The 14876-nt window shown below is 40.5% G+C and overlaps 1 protein-coding gene across 1 annotated transcript; it reads right to left on the minus strand.

The window, feature by feature from the left end:
• Positions 1–11672: 11672 nt before the first annotated feature.
• LOC139377458 (putative nuclease HARBI1) lies at positions 11673–13466 on the minus strand. The gene is made up of 3 exons (XM_071120487.1): positions 12911–13466; positions 12518–12629; positions 11673–12423 (listed from the first exon to the last, which is right to left on the minus strand). Exons 1-3 carry the CDS (start codon positions 12977–12979, stop codon positions 12053–12055), a joined length of 552 nt encoding a protein of 183 aa, XP_070976588.1. The 5' UTR covers positions 12980–13466; the 3' UTR covers positions 11673–12052.
• Positions 13467–14876: the final 1410 nt, after the last annotated feature.

Consider the following 14876-nt stretch of genomic DNA (forward strand, 5'->3'; position numbering starts at 1 on the left):
CTTGGACTACCTTGTTTTTGGTTTATAACCCTCATTTATGCTAATTCTGGGCTGAGCTATACCTTCTTAGCCATGGCTGAGGCAAAATTGACTATGCCCAGGATTTGCATTTGTTGATTAGTGAGACAATATGTTAAGTACAAGGCTCTGCATTAACATTTTTAAAACCAAGAGTCTACAAGGCATTGCTTCAAATACACATCCAAAGACTAAATCTTCTGCAAAATTACATTTTTAATTCATATTGTACACATTGGTTTCCATCCTCTAGGTACATTGACTTTAATACGAAACCTAGTAGGCTCACGGTTCTCACCCCTTCCCAGACTTGCACAGTAATTATGATGGGTTGGAGGATGTCCTCCAACCTAACAGGGCAGATTGGGTGGACAATCAAAGGATCAGAGAATGAATCTAGTACTGAAAGCTTAAGCTACAGCTAGCTAGCTAGCTAGCACTGCAGTACATAAAATGTGAGTAGTTGGAACAGTTTCGAAAATGTATTTTTTCAAAAATGAAGGATGTTAGCTAGCTATGTTACCGTTAGCTAGCTAAGTTTCTTGGTAGAGTGCCTCCGGAAAGTATTCGGACGTCTTGACTTTCTCCACATTTTGTTACGTTACAGCCTTATTTGAATATGGATTAAATACATTTTTTTTCCTGCACATGACAAACCGCAATGTTTTAAATTTGACAAATGTATTGTAAATAAGGTTTCGGTTTAAGTATTCAGACCTCTTGCAACTCGAAATTGAGCTCCGGTGCATCTGGATTTCATTGCTCATCCTTCAGATGTTTCGACAACTTGGAATCCACCTGTGGTAAATTCAATTGATTGAACATGATTTGGAAAGGCGCACAACTGTCTAAGGTCCCACAGTTGACAGTGCATGGTCAGAGCAAAAACCAAGCCATGAAGACGAAGGAATTGTCTGTAGAGCTGTAGAGGTGACCAAGAACCCGATGGTCACTCTGACAGCTCGAGTTCCTCTGGAGATGGGAGAACCTTCCAGGACAGCCATCTCTGCAGCACTCCACCATTCAGGCCTTTATGGTAGAGCGGCCAGACGGTAGCCGCCACTCAGAAAAAGGCACATGACAGCCCGCTTGGAGTTTGCCAAAAGGCACCTAAAGACTCTCAGACCATGAGAAACAATAATCTGGTTTGATGAAACCAAGATTGAACTCTTTGGCCTGAATGCCAAGCGTCACATCTGGAGGAAAACTGGCACCATCCCTACAGTGACGCTCGATGGTGGCAGCATCATGCTGTGGGGATGCTTTTCAGTGGCAGGGACTGGGAAACTAGTCAGGATCAAGGCAAAGATGAACGGTGTAAACCTGCTTCAGAGTGCTCAGGACCTCTGATTGGAGTGAAGGTTTACCTTCCCACAGGACAAGGACCCTAAGCAAACAGCCAAGTCAACGCAGGCGTGGCTTCGGGACAAGTCTCGATGTCCTTGAGTCGCCCGGACTTGAACCCGATCGAACTCCGGAGAGACCTGAAAATATCTGTGCAGCAACGCTCCCCATCCAACCTGACAGAGCTTGAGAGGATCTGCAAAGAAGAATGGGAGGAACTCTGTGCCAAGCTGTAATCGCTGCCAAAGTGCTTCAACAAAGTACTGCGTAAAGGGTCTGAATACTTATGTAAATGTGATATCAGTTTTCTATTTAATACATTCGCAAAAATATCTAAACCTGTTTCTGCTTTGCCATTATGGATGGGGTATTGTGTGTCTATTGAGATTTAATTAGAATAAGGCTAATATGTATTTTTTTTAATGTTAAATTCAGAAAAAGTCAAGGTGTCTGAATACTTTATGAATGCACTGTATATAAATATTTGCGCATAAGTGTTTCCACCGACACTCATTAATTTTGCCGACACAAGATCCCACCTTGTCTAGCATATTGTTTTTTTCAACATTTCGAAGGTTGAACGAAAAATGTTTCCATCAGTCCTGTCATGACATTTTTATCTGACATGTACTTTAGGGACATATCAACATTTACTGGGTGGGAGGGGCTGGTCCAACTCAAGGTGGCATAAAAAATGCACTGCCCTTAAAAAGTAAAACATTTTGACATGACACTCCCCTTATACTGTAAAAGAATTTGAACAAATTGCAATTTTTTCATAACCATCGCTGTAGGCCAATTTTGAACGAAGAGCCATTTGGGAGCCAAATATCCAGTCTATTCCAGTGTTTCTCAATTCTGCTCCTGGGGATCCAAAGTGCACATTTTTGTTTTTTGCCCAAGCAATAACCCATTCCACTCAACTAATCAACTCCTATTTTACATACTTTGGGAAAGGTGTGGAGAATCTGGACCAGTGGAGTCTGCTGAGGGGAGGACTGCTCATAAATGGCTGGAATGGAGCAAATGGAATCAAACACATGGAAACCATGTATTTGATACCATTCCATTTATTCTGCTCCAGCCATTACAACAAGCCTGTCTTCGTCAACTTAGGTGCCACCAACCACCTGTGATCTGGACATATCCTACGACTGCAACTCTGTAGTTAAGTAGCCCTACTTATGGCATTACAAAATATACACCTACATTTTACAATAACACTGATTTCCAGTGGAAGAACTCAAGAAGAGATGGGATGCTCTCCAAACTCAATATACAAGATATACAAATAATACATAATCTGAAGAAAAGACTAAGAGACAAAAATGGTTCCTGGACAAGCTGCAGTTTTTATACCCCCACACAAAACACAGCATCAAGGTACAGTAATTGGCTACAGTTTCCACATATATTAGCTAAAAATGCCAACATCGGTATCGGCCCGATGTCTAGTTTAACGGCGATGTGCAAAACCGTTGTGCATACTTATATAAGGTAATGAGGATTGTAATGACGCCACGTAAAATTTTGCGCTACACGTGTAACACAATATTCCTAACCTAGTCCACAATGTCTGCTGTGTGGATTGAGCAGTCAAGCAGTCATTTGAAAGAGTAAGAGATTTTCAGCGAGACAACTAAAAGGCGTAATCCATTAATGCCAAAATAATGGAATTCACTGCCCTTGACAATCAACCGTTCTCTGTCGTGGGTGATGTTGGCTTTCGCCGACTGACCGAGCACCAGTACCCACTACAAAGTGCACTAGTTTTCAAACGTTGCCCTACCGGAGTTACACAATAATACAGTCACTGCTATAAGCTTCACCACTGACATTTGGACCTGTGAGCAGCTGAGTCTGACAGCACAGTGGGTCGTTGAGGATTTCGTACTGAGCAAAGTCGTATTGCATGCTCATGAATATGATGGTTGTCATACCGCTGCTGCCATTTCAATGGCATTTGAGAACATGTTTGAAGCTTGAACATACTAGCAAGCTCCATTCGAACAACTGACTTGAGAAATAAGCTCATCAGCTGTGCCTGCAGCAGACGTAATACCCTCTGCCATGGCATTGAAACGCCTGCTCAACAAAACTACTGGCACAGGCTGTGAACAAGCGATTCGGTGGCATTCTCTCTTTACTGTGTTGCCACCATGCTCGATGCTAGGTACAAGGACCGCTACTTCGATGCAGTCAAGAAACAGAGTTTACGTGAAATATTACATGCACAGCTGGACAAGATGGAAACGTACAGTGACTGTGCGCACAGAGGAAGAGAGACCACAGACAGACAGAGCTGAAACTTCACTACTTGACATGTATGATGAAATCCTAGTTGAGGATGAAACACAGCCAGTAAGTGAAAGAAATATGGTTTGATTATGTTTTACTGGTAATGGGGACATACGTAAATGCCAACATATTAACTTTTTGGTCAGTGTGTGTGTGTGTCTGCAATCTTTATTTAATTAGGCAAGTCAGTTAGAACAAATTCTTATTTACAATGACGGCCTACCCCGGTCAAACCTAGACGACTGGGCCGATTGTGAGCCACCCTATGGGACTCCCAATCATGGCTGGATTTGATACAGCCTGGATTCGAACCAGGGACTATAGTGATGCCTCTTGCACTGAGATGCAGTGCCTTAGACCGCTGTGTCCATGTGTGTGTGTTAACTATTTAACTGCACTAGAATTCTAACAACGTCGCTAAAATTTTTAAGATCGGTTATTGGTATCGTTTTTTGGGGCAAGGAACAATAATTGGATATCGGTATCGGCCACAAATGTAATATCGGTGCTTCACTAGTTGAGATGCTATCAGCAGTGGTGTAAACTAAAGTACCAGTACTTAAAGACGCACTCCAGGATCTTAAGCACAACAAATGTGTAACATAGTACGAATTGGATTCGTAACATATCATAGGAATTGCACACAAAAAAATGGATGACGTAGTACACAATTTTATGACCTGGTACACCAAAAAATGTAAATGGTCCAATTCACACACTTATCAAGACAACATCCCTGGTGATACATATTGCCTCTGACCTGGCAGACTCACTAAACACAAATGTTTTGTTTGAAAATGATGTCTGAGTGTTGGAGTGTACTCCTGACTATCCATAATCATTTTTAAAAATTATTATTGTGCTGTCTAGTTTGCTTAATATAAGTAATGTGAAAGGATTTCTACTTTTACTGTTGATACTTAAGCATATTTAAAACCAAATACTTTCAGACTTTTACTCAATGAGTATTGTACTGGGTGACTTTCATTTTTACTTCAGTCATTTTCTATTAAGATATCTTTACTACTATTCAAGTATGAGAATTGGGTACTTTTTCCACCACTGGCTATTGGTGCACTATAATTACAAGTACCCCTCAAGATAAACTTCATTATAACTAGCCAAGTTCTATGTAAAACCTAGTAATTACATTGTACTTATGCAGATATTACATGTACTGGGGTGTACTCTTGTATTTATTCTCCCACTTGGCATCGTGCTTCCACAAGCTTTTAAATTGAGGGACAGGTTCTCAGTATGGGTAATGTACTGTATAAGTACACAAGTTTAGTATTCCTCAAGATACACTTAATTTTAACTAGCTAAATCCTGTGTAACAATTAGTAATTACATTGTACTTAGGCAATGTCACGACTTCTGCCGAAGTTGGTCCCTCTCCCTGTTAGGGCGGCGTTCGGCGGTCGACGTCGCCGGCTTTCTAGTCAACACCGATCCATGTTCCATTGTCGTTTTGTCTTTATCATACACATCTGGTTTCCACTCCATTAATTATGTTCCTTATTTAACCCTCAGGCTTCCCTCTCTGTTTTGTGCGTTATTGTGGGTTTGTGTTTTTTGTGTTCTGGATTATTGTGTTTTCCTTGTTGGAATATTACTTATATTTTGAGTACATTTCAGACTATTACTCATATCTGTGTCCTGCGCCTGACTTCGCATTTTTCCACTCACTAACACCCTCACAGGCAAACATTACATGTGCTTTGAAATAGTGTCCTATTCCTCATCTGGGATGTCACTTGTATTAAACCTGTTTTCGTTAGCTCAACCAAGTTAACCCAGATGGTATGTTTTTTGGGTGGGTCAAGTGCTAGCAACAACGTTGACGAGATATATTTTGAACAGTGCACATTCATGATTAATTAGAGCCTATTGAACATAAACTATAATCTCTCAGACACCCAGCACACCCACAAGGGATCCCAACAATTGTCACAGTTGTTAATGACTCGGATGCATCTGAGAAGAAGCAAAAGAGTAAGTAGGTGAATTTAGTGGAAACCTGCCTATTTGTAATAAGCATGGTAACAAGCATTCATTGTTATACTTCTGTAATTACAGACCACAATTACTACCAGGTAGTTATTACATTGTAACTATGAGTCGTTACAGTTAACTACAGTATTGTTAGTGTAATTACAATAAGGACCCTTTAAAAGGAAGTGTTACCATGTTTTGCATTTACTTTACCAAACCTAAATATGCTGCACTTTCCGCGAATTCTAAAACATTGTCTTCTCTGATTTAAAAAAAAAAAACTACAGTATGCCTGCTTACAGTTGTAGCCTACACACTTCAATGCGAAATATCAACTGTCTGTTCACCTGTTAAGTTCTACTGTATGTTATAAACTGCGCTGCCTTTCAGACGCATAGAGCAAAAACTTGAAGTTATAATAGGTTATCTAATAGGCCCAATGAAATGAGATAAGTGCATGGTAATTCGTTTTTTGGCTACTTCGGAAATATTGTGCATGGGAGAAATCCTCACCAGCACTGTATAAGCAATTTAGAAGTACGCACCGAACATTGCTCTGGGAACCGAAAGGGGTATCTCAGTTTCAAGGTCTCAGCTTTGAGAGAAGAAGCCCCATCAGTCACATGCAGGAACCAACTATTAATAATGAATAATGTAAATCATGCTTATATGACTTGTTTTGTATAGCAGTATATAAGGACAAAGGGAACGCCCTTTTCAGAGTTTTCATCAAGCTTGGATTGAATTTGTGAACCTCTCTGACCGTGATAATAAAGATTGATTCATTTACATTGAGTTTGACTCCTTAGTGGTGAATTTCCACAACATTTAACATTACAGTATTCAGACGTAGCCTACAAATGTCAATGGCAATGGTGAACCGTCTGTTCTATTGTTAAACTGCTCGTCGAATGAGATCACATAAAGCAAAATACTTTAAATAGCTTATCTAGTGACCACTGTGAAGTGGATCCAATTAGATGATAGATACAGTGGGGCAAAAAAAGTATTTAGTCAGACACCAATTGTGCAAGTTCTCCCACTTAAAAAGATGAGAGAGGCCTGTAATTTTCATCATAGGTACACTTCAACTATGACAGACAAAATGAGAAAAAAATCCAGAAAATCACGTAGGATTTTTAATGAATTAATTTGCAAATTATGGTGGAAAATAAGTATTTGGTCACCTACAAACAAGCAAGATTTCTGGCTCTCACAGACCTGTAACGTCTTTTTTAAGAGGCTCCTCTGTCCTCCACTCGTTATCTATATTAATGGCACCTGTTTGAACTTGTTATCAGTATAAAAGACGCCTAGGGGTCATGATAGGGGGTGTACCAAATGTTTGATGTTTTATAATAATTGATTATGCTTATGTGGTATTAATACAAGGGGAGGGGTTATAAGACCCCAGACTACAGATGAACAATATATATACATTATGAGGTTTATTGTTCCACAGTAGTTTTCTAGTCTCTCTGCCTCCTATAAAGAAACTATCTGTGAAATGTGTGACTGTGAAGACAGAACTCTGCAGGGGAGTGTACGAGATAAGAGATTATAAATGGATTGGTTTTACCATCAGATTACTTTAGTAGTGGTAAGTGTTGGCAGTGTCATGATCAATCGGGAATTAGAATGTCTGAAATGCAGGCTTTCGGGACCTGGCCATGATTCTGCTGAGGAAGTTTAAGTGGGGGACAATGCTGGAGCACTATGCAACTTGTCAGTCAGAGGAGCTACTGGCTGTGGAGAAAGCATACGTCAATATCCCTTCTGAAGAAGTGGAGTTCGGTAATTTACTGTAAGGTATGTTTTGGGCCAAATCCTAGGAAATCTCTTGCCCTTATCTGTAGGCACCTGTTGACTCGTCTTAGGTTGAGAGGTGATCGGTTAGCCATACAAGGGTTTAAGAAAACCGTGATACGCATGTAGAGCAAAGAGCAATATAGATATGGAAAGCTTTAACATATTTTACTTTAAGTGGAAATATTTAATGTTTGTGTATTTCTTCAGACTGTTTTGAACCAAAAAGTAATAATCCATTGTCTTTGCAGAGCCATTCGATGCTGACTGCATGAATCTCAACAGACCCCTTCGTTAATAAGACATGTTGCTTTGTATTGCATTGAAAATCATAATATGTTTAATTGTCTCACATTTGTTGTGAGAACTACACTACCGGTCAAAAGATTTAGAATACCTACTCATTGAAGGGTTTTTCTTTATATTACTATTTTATACATTGTAGAATAATAGTGAAAACATCAAAACTATGAAATAACAAATATGGAAATATTTAGTAACCAAAAAAGTGTTAAATCAAAATAGATGTTATATTTGAGATTTTTCAAATAGCCACCCTTTGCCTTGATGACAGCTTTGCACACTCTTGGCATTCTCTCAACCAGCTTCACCTGGAATGCTTTTCCAACAGTCTTGAAGGAGTTCCCACATATGCTGAGCACTTGTTGACAGCTTTTTTTCACTCTGCTGTCAAACTCATCGCAAACCATCTCAAATTGGTTGAGGTCAGGGGATTGGGAAAGCCAGGTCATCTGATGCAGCACTCCATCACTCTCCTTCTTGGTAAAATAGCCCTTACACAGCCTGGAGGTGTGTTGGGTCATTGTTCTGTTAAAAAACAAATTATAGTCCCACTAAGCCCAAACCAGATGAGATGGCGTATCACTGCAGAATGCTGTGGGAGCCATGCTGGTTAAGCGTGCCTTGAATTCTAAATAAATCACATAGAGTGTCACCAGCAAAGCACCCCCACACAATAACACCTCCTCCTCTATGCTTTATGTTGAGAACCACACATGCGGAGATCATCCGTTCACCCACACCGTGTCTCACAAAGACACGGTGGTTGGAACCAAAAATTTGGACTCCAGACCAAAGGACAAATTTCCACCAATCCATTGCTCGTGTTTCTTGGCCCAAGCAAGTCTCTTCTTATTGGTGTCCTTTAGTAGTGGTTTCTTTGCAGCAATTCAACCATAAAGGCCTGATTTACACAGTCTCCTCTTAACAGTTGATGTTGAGATATGTCTGTTACTTGAACTCTGAAGCATTTATTTGGGCTGTAATTTCTGAGGCTCGTAAGTTTAACCTTTCTGGCGCAGGCTTTCCGCTAGCAACCCACCTCAACAACATCCGATGAAACTGCAGAGCGCGAAATTCAAATGACAGAAATAGACATTTTTAACATTCATGAAAATGCAAGTGTCATACATCAAAATAAAGCTTAACTACTTGTTAATCCAGCTGCTGTGTCAGATTTCAAAAAGGAGTTATGGCGAAAGCACACCATGCGATTAGCTGAGGAAAGCACCCTGCATACAAAAGCACGAAAAACATTTTTCAACCAGGCAGCTGCGCCACGAAAGTCAGAAATAAAGATATAATAAAAGCCTTACCTTTGAAGATCTTCTTCTGTTGGCACTCCAAAAGGTCCCAGCTACATCACAAATGGTCCTTTTGTTTGATAAAGCCCTTCTTTATAACCCCAAAAACTCAGTTTAGCTGGCATGCTTCATTCAATAATCCACCGGGTTCCCTCCTTTCAAAATGAATAAAAAATTAATCCCAAACGTTACCAATAAACTTCTCCAAACAAGTCAAACAACGTTTATAATCAAACCTCAGGTACCCTAATATGTAAATGATAAAATTTAAGACAGAGAATCGCTTTTGTCTTTACCGGAGATAAACAACAAAGAACGCGCTCTCATCCATTATATTCATGAAATCACAAGTGCAATATAGGAAAACACAGCTTAGCCTTTTGTTAATCCACCTGTCTTGTCAGATTTTGAAATTATGCTTTACAGCGAAAGCAATCCAAGTGTTTCTATAAGTTTAGCGATCGCACAATAAAACATTAAGTACACTTAGCATCAGGTAGCTCGGTCACGAAAATCAGAAAAGCAATCATATTAATATTTTACTTTTGATCTTCGGATGTTTTCACTCACGAGACTCCTAGTTACACAACAAATGTTCCGTTTGTTCCATAAAGATGATTTATATATCCAAAATACCTGTTTGTTTGTCGCGTTATGTTCAGCAATCCACAGGAAAGAGCGGTCACGACAACGCAGACGAAAATTCCAAATAGTTTCCATTATGTCCACAGAAACATGTCAAACGTTTTTATAATCAATCCTCAGGTTGTTTTTAAAATATATAATCGATAATATATCAACCGCAAATGTCTTTCACAGTAGGAGAGGGGAAAACAATGGCTATCCAAATTCTGTTGCGCAAGCAAAACTCATGTGACCACTTGACGCGATGTTATCGTTCTGGCTCATTTTTCAAAATAAAAGCCTGAAACTATGTCTGAAGACTGTTGACACCTTGAGGAAGCGATAGGAAAAGGAATCTGGTTCATATCCCTTTAAATGGAGCAAAGGGAGGCTATGGAACATGGAGTTTTCAAAATAGAAGCCACTTCCTGCTTTGATTTTCCTCAGGGTTTCGCCTGCAATATCAGTTCTGTTATACTCACAGACAATATTTTGACAGTTTTGGAAACTTTAGAGTGTTTTCTATCCAATACTAATAATAATATACTAATAATAATAGCAACTGAGGAGCTGGCCGTTTACTTTTCATCCAAGCTACTCAATACTGCCCCTGCAGCCATATGAAGTTAATGAACTTATCCTCTGCAGCAGAGGTGGTCCTCATGAGAGCCAGTAGCTTTTGCGAGTTCTTGAAATGCGAGTTCTTGAAATGTTCCGTCTTAAAGTAATGATGGACTGTCATTTCTCTTTGCCTATTTTTTTACCTTTATTTAACTAGGCAAGTCAGTTAAGAACAAATTCTTATTTTCAATGACGGAACAGTATAAACTGCCTGTTCAGGGGCAGAACGACAGATTTGTACCTTGTCAGCTCGAGGGTTTGAACTTGCAACCTTCTGGTTACTAGTCCAACGCTCTAACCACTAGGCTACCTTGCTGTCCCTATTTGAGATGTTCTTGCCATAATATGGACTTGGTCTTTTACCAAACAGGGCTATCTTCTGTAAACTACAGTATATTTAGTGTCCAATGTTTATTGAAAACATAAATACATTTTCACAATGAGCACTTGTCTCTCAAATACATTGTTACAGTTGTTGGTTAGCTAGGTAGTGAATTTTAGCAATATTAGCATAGACTTGACATCAGTCAAAGCACCTAACAAGATAAAACTAGCTGAAATGAGCCACCTACAGTACGATTCCCCACATGGCAGCTTCTTGTTATTGTTAATATCCGGGGCCTGTTGCACAAAACTAGGATAAGGGATTAAGCCAGGATATCTTGGTGATCCTGGCTCAATTGATCCGTAATCCGGTTGCACTAAAGATGGATAGGGGGCAGGAGGATATGTTATGGTATAAATTACCATGGAGATTTATTCTGTGGAGCTAGCCTGCTCCAGACCAGGCTAAATTCCAGGATCTATTTAATCTCATCCCTAATGTCAGTCAGCAGTCACCACAAATGGAAACCAATAGTTATTTCACTGCTCACTATACATTGTTATCACATATAACTAGACCCACTGTTATTTAAACGTTTGTGATCATTAATTTCAATGATTTTGGATAAAAAATGATTTTTAGATGATGTTGCTATCATTAGATAATTTACAGTTTCCCATAGACTATAAGGCTATATATAAAATGCTAGAATATTAGGGCCACAGAGGGGAAAAAAACACAAGTCATAATATTGTAACCAGTTGTTTTAAAGGAGGACAGTTGTTAAAATGACAGATGTGGGGCATTTCGTGAAATTGTACTTCAGTATGGTTTCATAAACAAAGACATGCTGATGTGCCAGAATATTAAGTATCACATTGTCATAAGTATCAAAACTGTAAAAACAATATGTAGCTTTTCTGCAGAAAGAACCAGCCTCATAAATTTATGACTTTATCCTTTTTCTTCAGTGTGGCCCTAGTACTCTGTCATATAAACAAATACACATTCCATATGAATATAAAAACACAATGTGTAACATTATGTTCCTTTATTGAATAAGGACAAAACAAAGCAGGTAAACCATCAGCTCCTTTCAAAACTGAAGTCACAGTGACTCTACAAGATGGAAAGCACAGAATCTAAGCATATTATACAAAATGATACATATACAGACCTTTGAATGTGTATAACACACCCTGCATGTCTGCACACTAAAATAAATGCAGGACAAATCCATACACATCAACTGAACAGACAAATGAATGGATGCAGTAGCCTCCCTGCAGCCTTGTATTACACACAGTATACCGCACAAACATCATAAGAGGCCAAATTCGTCAAAAAACGAACCCAAAAAAAACCAAATTCCTCTGCCACCGCAGGACATATTTAACCAAAATTGAAAGCACACATACTAACTAAAATAATTCAACACATATTGGTCCCTCAGCAGCCGACCACTGTCGTCATCAGGGAAGATTGCCGGATTGTCCCAGTCCATGGCTGGTGGCACTCTGGGGGCCCTCTCCTTCCTCAGGCAGGCCACATTGTGGAGGACAGCACAAGCCACAGTAATATCACATGCCCTAACAGGGCTGACCCTTAATTTGTGAAGGCAGTGAAAGCGTGCCTTCAGGAGGCCAAAGGTCATTTCAACTCTGGCCCTGGTCCTGGCATGGGCATGGTTGTAGGCCTGCTGTGCTTCCTGGGGGTCTGTGAAAGGTGTCAGGAGAAAAGGCTGGCAGCCATACCCCCTGTCTCCCAGCAACACACCAGAGAATTCACCTGTCAACACAAAATCTCATCATTACTACCTCATAAACACAGTGATATTCTTGACACAGCCATGATGGTTATAAATAGGGGTTGTGTGGCTTACCTTGTGATAGGCACTGATAGATTTCAGAGGCCCGAAAGATTCTGGAGTCATGGACTGAGCCAGGCCATTTTGCCACAACATTGCTGATCACACAGTCAGCATTGCAGACCATCTGAAATCATAAGATGAGGAATATTACACCAATCAATGCACATCACTGGCAATGCAGAGTGTTCGTCAATGGACAATATCAAAAAGTTATGTTCACCTGAACATTAATGCTGTGAAAGGATTTCCTATTCACAAAATCGGCCTCATGGGCACCTGAGGGGGCTTTTATCCTTATGTGTGTGCAGTCCACTGCACCAATGACATTGGGGAAACCTGTCACACAAAGTAATGAGTATCCTACTATGTGTTAACAGTTGTCCTGTAATTTGTAGATCCTCTTACCTGCAATCCTATAGAACTCCTCTTTGATGTCACAGAGTCTTCTGTGGCCAGGGAAGGAGATGAAGACATCTGCTAATGCTTTGATAGCCAGACACACACTCCTTATTGTGCGGCAAATTGTGGCCTTGTTCAGCTGTTCTGCATCCCCCACTGAGTACAGGAAGGCTCCACTAGCAAAAAAGCGCAAGGCCACACAAACCATTTGCTCCACACTCAGTGCATGGCTCCGTGCAGTGCGGTGCTTAATCCTGGGACCCAGTAGTCTGCATAGATACCTGATGCCATCTGCAGAAAACCTGTATCTTTCATATAGATGGTCATCAGGGAAGGCCAGTGGGTCCAACCGGTCCCTGAAGACCCTTTCTCACCTGAAGGCTCTCCTCAGCACAAGTGCTTCTTCATCCACCACATCTCGCACGAATGGGCATGCCATTGTCAGAGCAGAAAGGAACACACAATTTTGGGCCTTCATATAGGCTAGTGGCCACACCTGGTGCTGGGGGGGGTGGGCAAAAGAGGGCGATGCCTTATAACGATGACTTGGTTGTACTGATTGCTGGGAAAATAAAAAAAAACCTTAGAAAGATGCCACCGTCCTGTGTGCTCACAATAAGAGCTCATATGTCATGGCTCACTTGACTTCACGAGAATATACCTAATTTTTATTTTGAGCTGTGTCATCTTCTTGGAGCTGGGGGAGGAAAGAAAAATAATGATTAATACATTTGTGTTACAGTTAGCATACAGTGTACATTGAAGGCATATCTCACCTCCCTCTCAAGTTTTTTTATTTCAAGGTCCAGTTTCCTAATTGTCCTCTTTTTTATTTCGAACTCCAGTGCAAGATTTTCCATCTTTTTCTTCTTGTACTGAATGTCTATGTCTGCCAGTTCTATTTGGCACCGGAGGTGGTTGCCATACAACTTTCTGATAGCTTGTGAGCTCTGTGAACACAATACAATTAGCGCAGCTGGAATTTGGCAGGATGTGGTGTCCTTTTATTAATACGCACTATGTTGCCAGGCTGGTTTTCCCACTGTATAGCATCTGGGTCCTGTAAAAGAAATTAGATTTTTTGATTTTGATGAGGACTCCTCACCATTGTAGAGTAAATAGTACTTTCACAGTCTTAACATGATACCTCATGCCTTCTGGAATCCAGAGAGATGGTCTCCTCCTCATCATCGTCTCCATCATGTGCTGTTGCTGCTGCACTGGGGCCTTCACCCTATCACATTTAATCGGATTCATATTGAAGCTAGTAGACAAGACATGCCAGGCCTACAGTATGCCTTTGATGGAGTACTCACTGGATCAGCATCGTCTGGTGCTTGTGCTGGTGGCTCTAACAGGAACACAGTGCTGCCAGACACTGCAAGGCAATAGGTAAACCAAAGTCAGACAGTCCAAATTGATTCAATATGAATGTGGTTGTATCCCATGTAGAGATGGAAGGACATACCTTGAATGAAGCGGGTGGCATCTTGGGAGGAACCTATGCTCGTCTCTTTCCCCCCAGGGATCCCCTCTAAGACGGGCCTGCCTTTATTTAGCTCCAAGGCCATGTCCTCTGCTGGGGTAAGGTCAGCCTTTGGTGACCCACCACCCGTGCCTTGTCTGTGGGTATTCTTTTTCACTGCTAAAACAGTACAGACAATGTGTGAGCAGGCACCTTCTGGGTACAATATATGCTTGTGCTTTGTTAAATATTAGTCAGGGACCATACCATTCTGCAGAATGTTCTTGTATTTGATTTTGACCTGCTGCCATGTCCGTTTTGGCCCGTTCATGTTTAATCTACACACACACACACACACACACACACACACACACACACACACACACTTAATGGAGTCACACTGAAAAAAATTACTTGGTATTTTTGTCTTGTTTTCAGTAAAAATATCAAAAATTTTATCATAGCTTTATACAGTGTGATGGAGTTACTTTACACAATTTCACTCAT

This window comes from Oncorhynchus clarkii, chromosome 20 (genome assembly GCF_045791955.1).
Source record: "Oncorhynchus clarkii lewisi isolate Uvic-CL-2024 chromosome 20, UVic_Ocla_1.0, whole genome shotgun sequence".
In the NCBI taxonomy this organism is placed as follows: Eukaryota; Metazoa; Chordata; class Actinopteri; order Salmoniformes; family Salmonidae; genus Oncorhynchus; species Oncorhynchus clarkii.

Coding starts and splice junctions, on each gene's coding strand:
- LOC139377458 (XM_071120487.1), bottom strand. CDS start 12,979: ATGTCTTCATCTCCTTCCCTGGCCACAGAAGACTCTGTGACATCAAAG. Junction 12,630..12,910: donor GGAGTTCTATAGGATTGCAG/GTAAGAGGATCT, acceptor TTATGATTTCAG/ATGGTCTGCAATGCTGACTG. Junction 12,424..12,517: donor CTATCAGTGCCTATCACAAG/GTAAGCCACACA, acceptor TTGTGTTGACAG/GTGAATTCTCTGGTGTGTTG.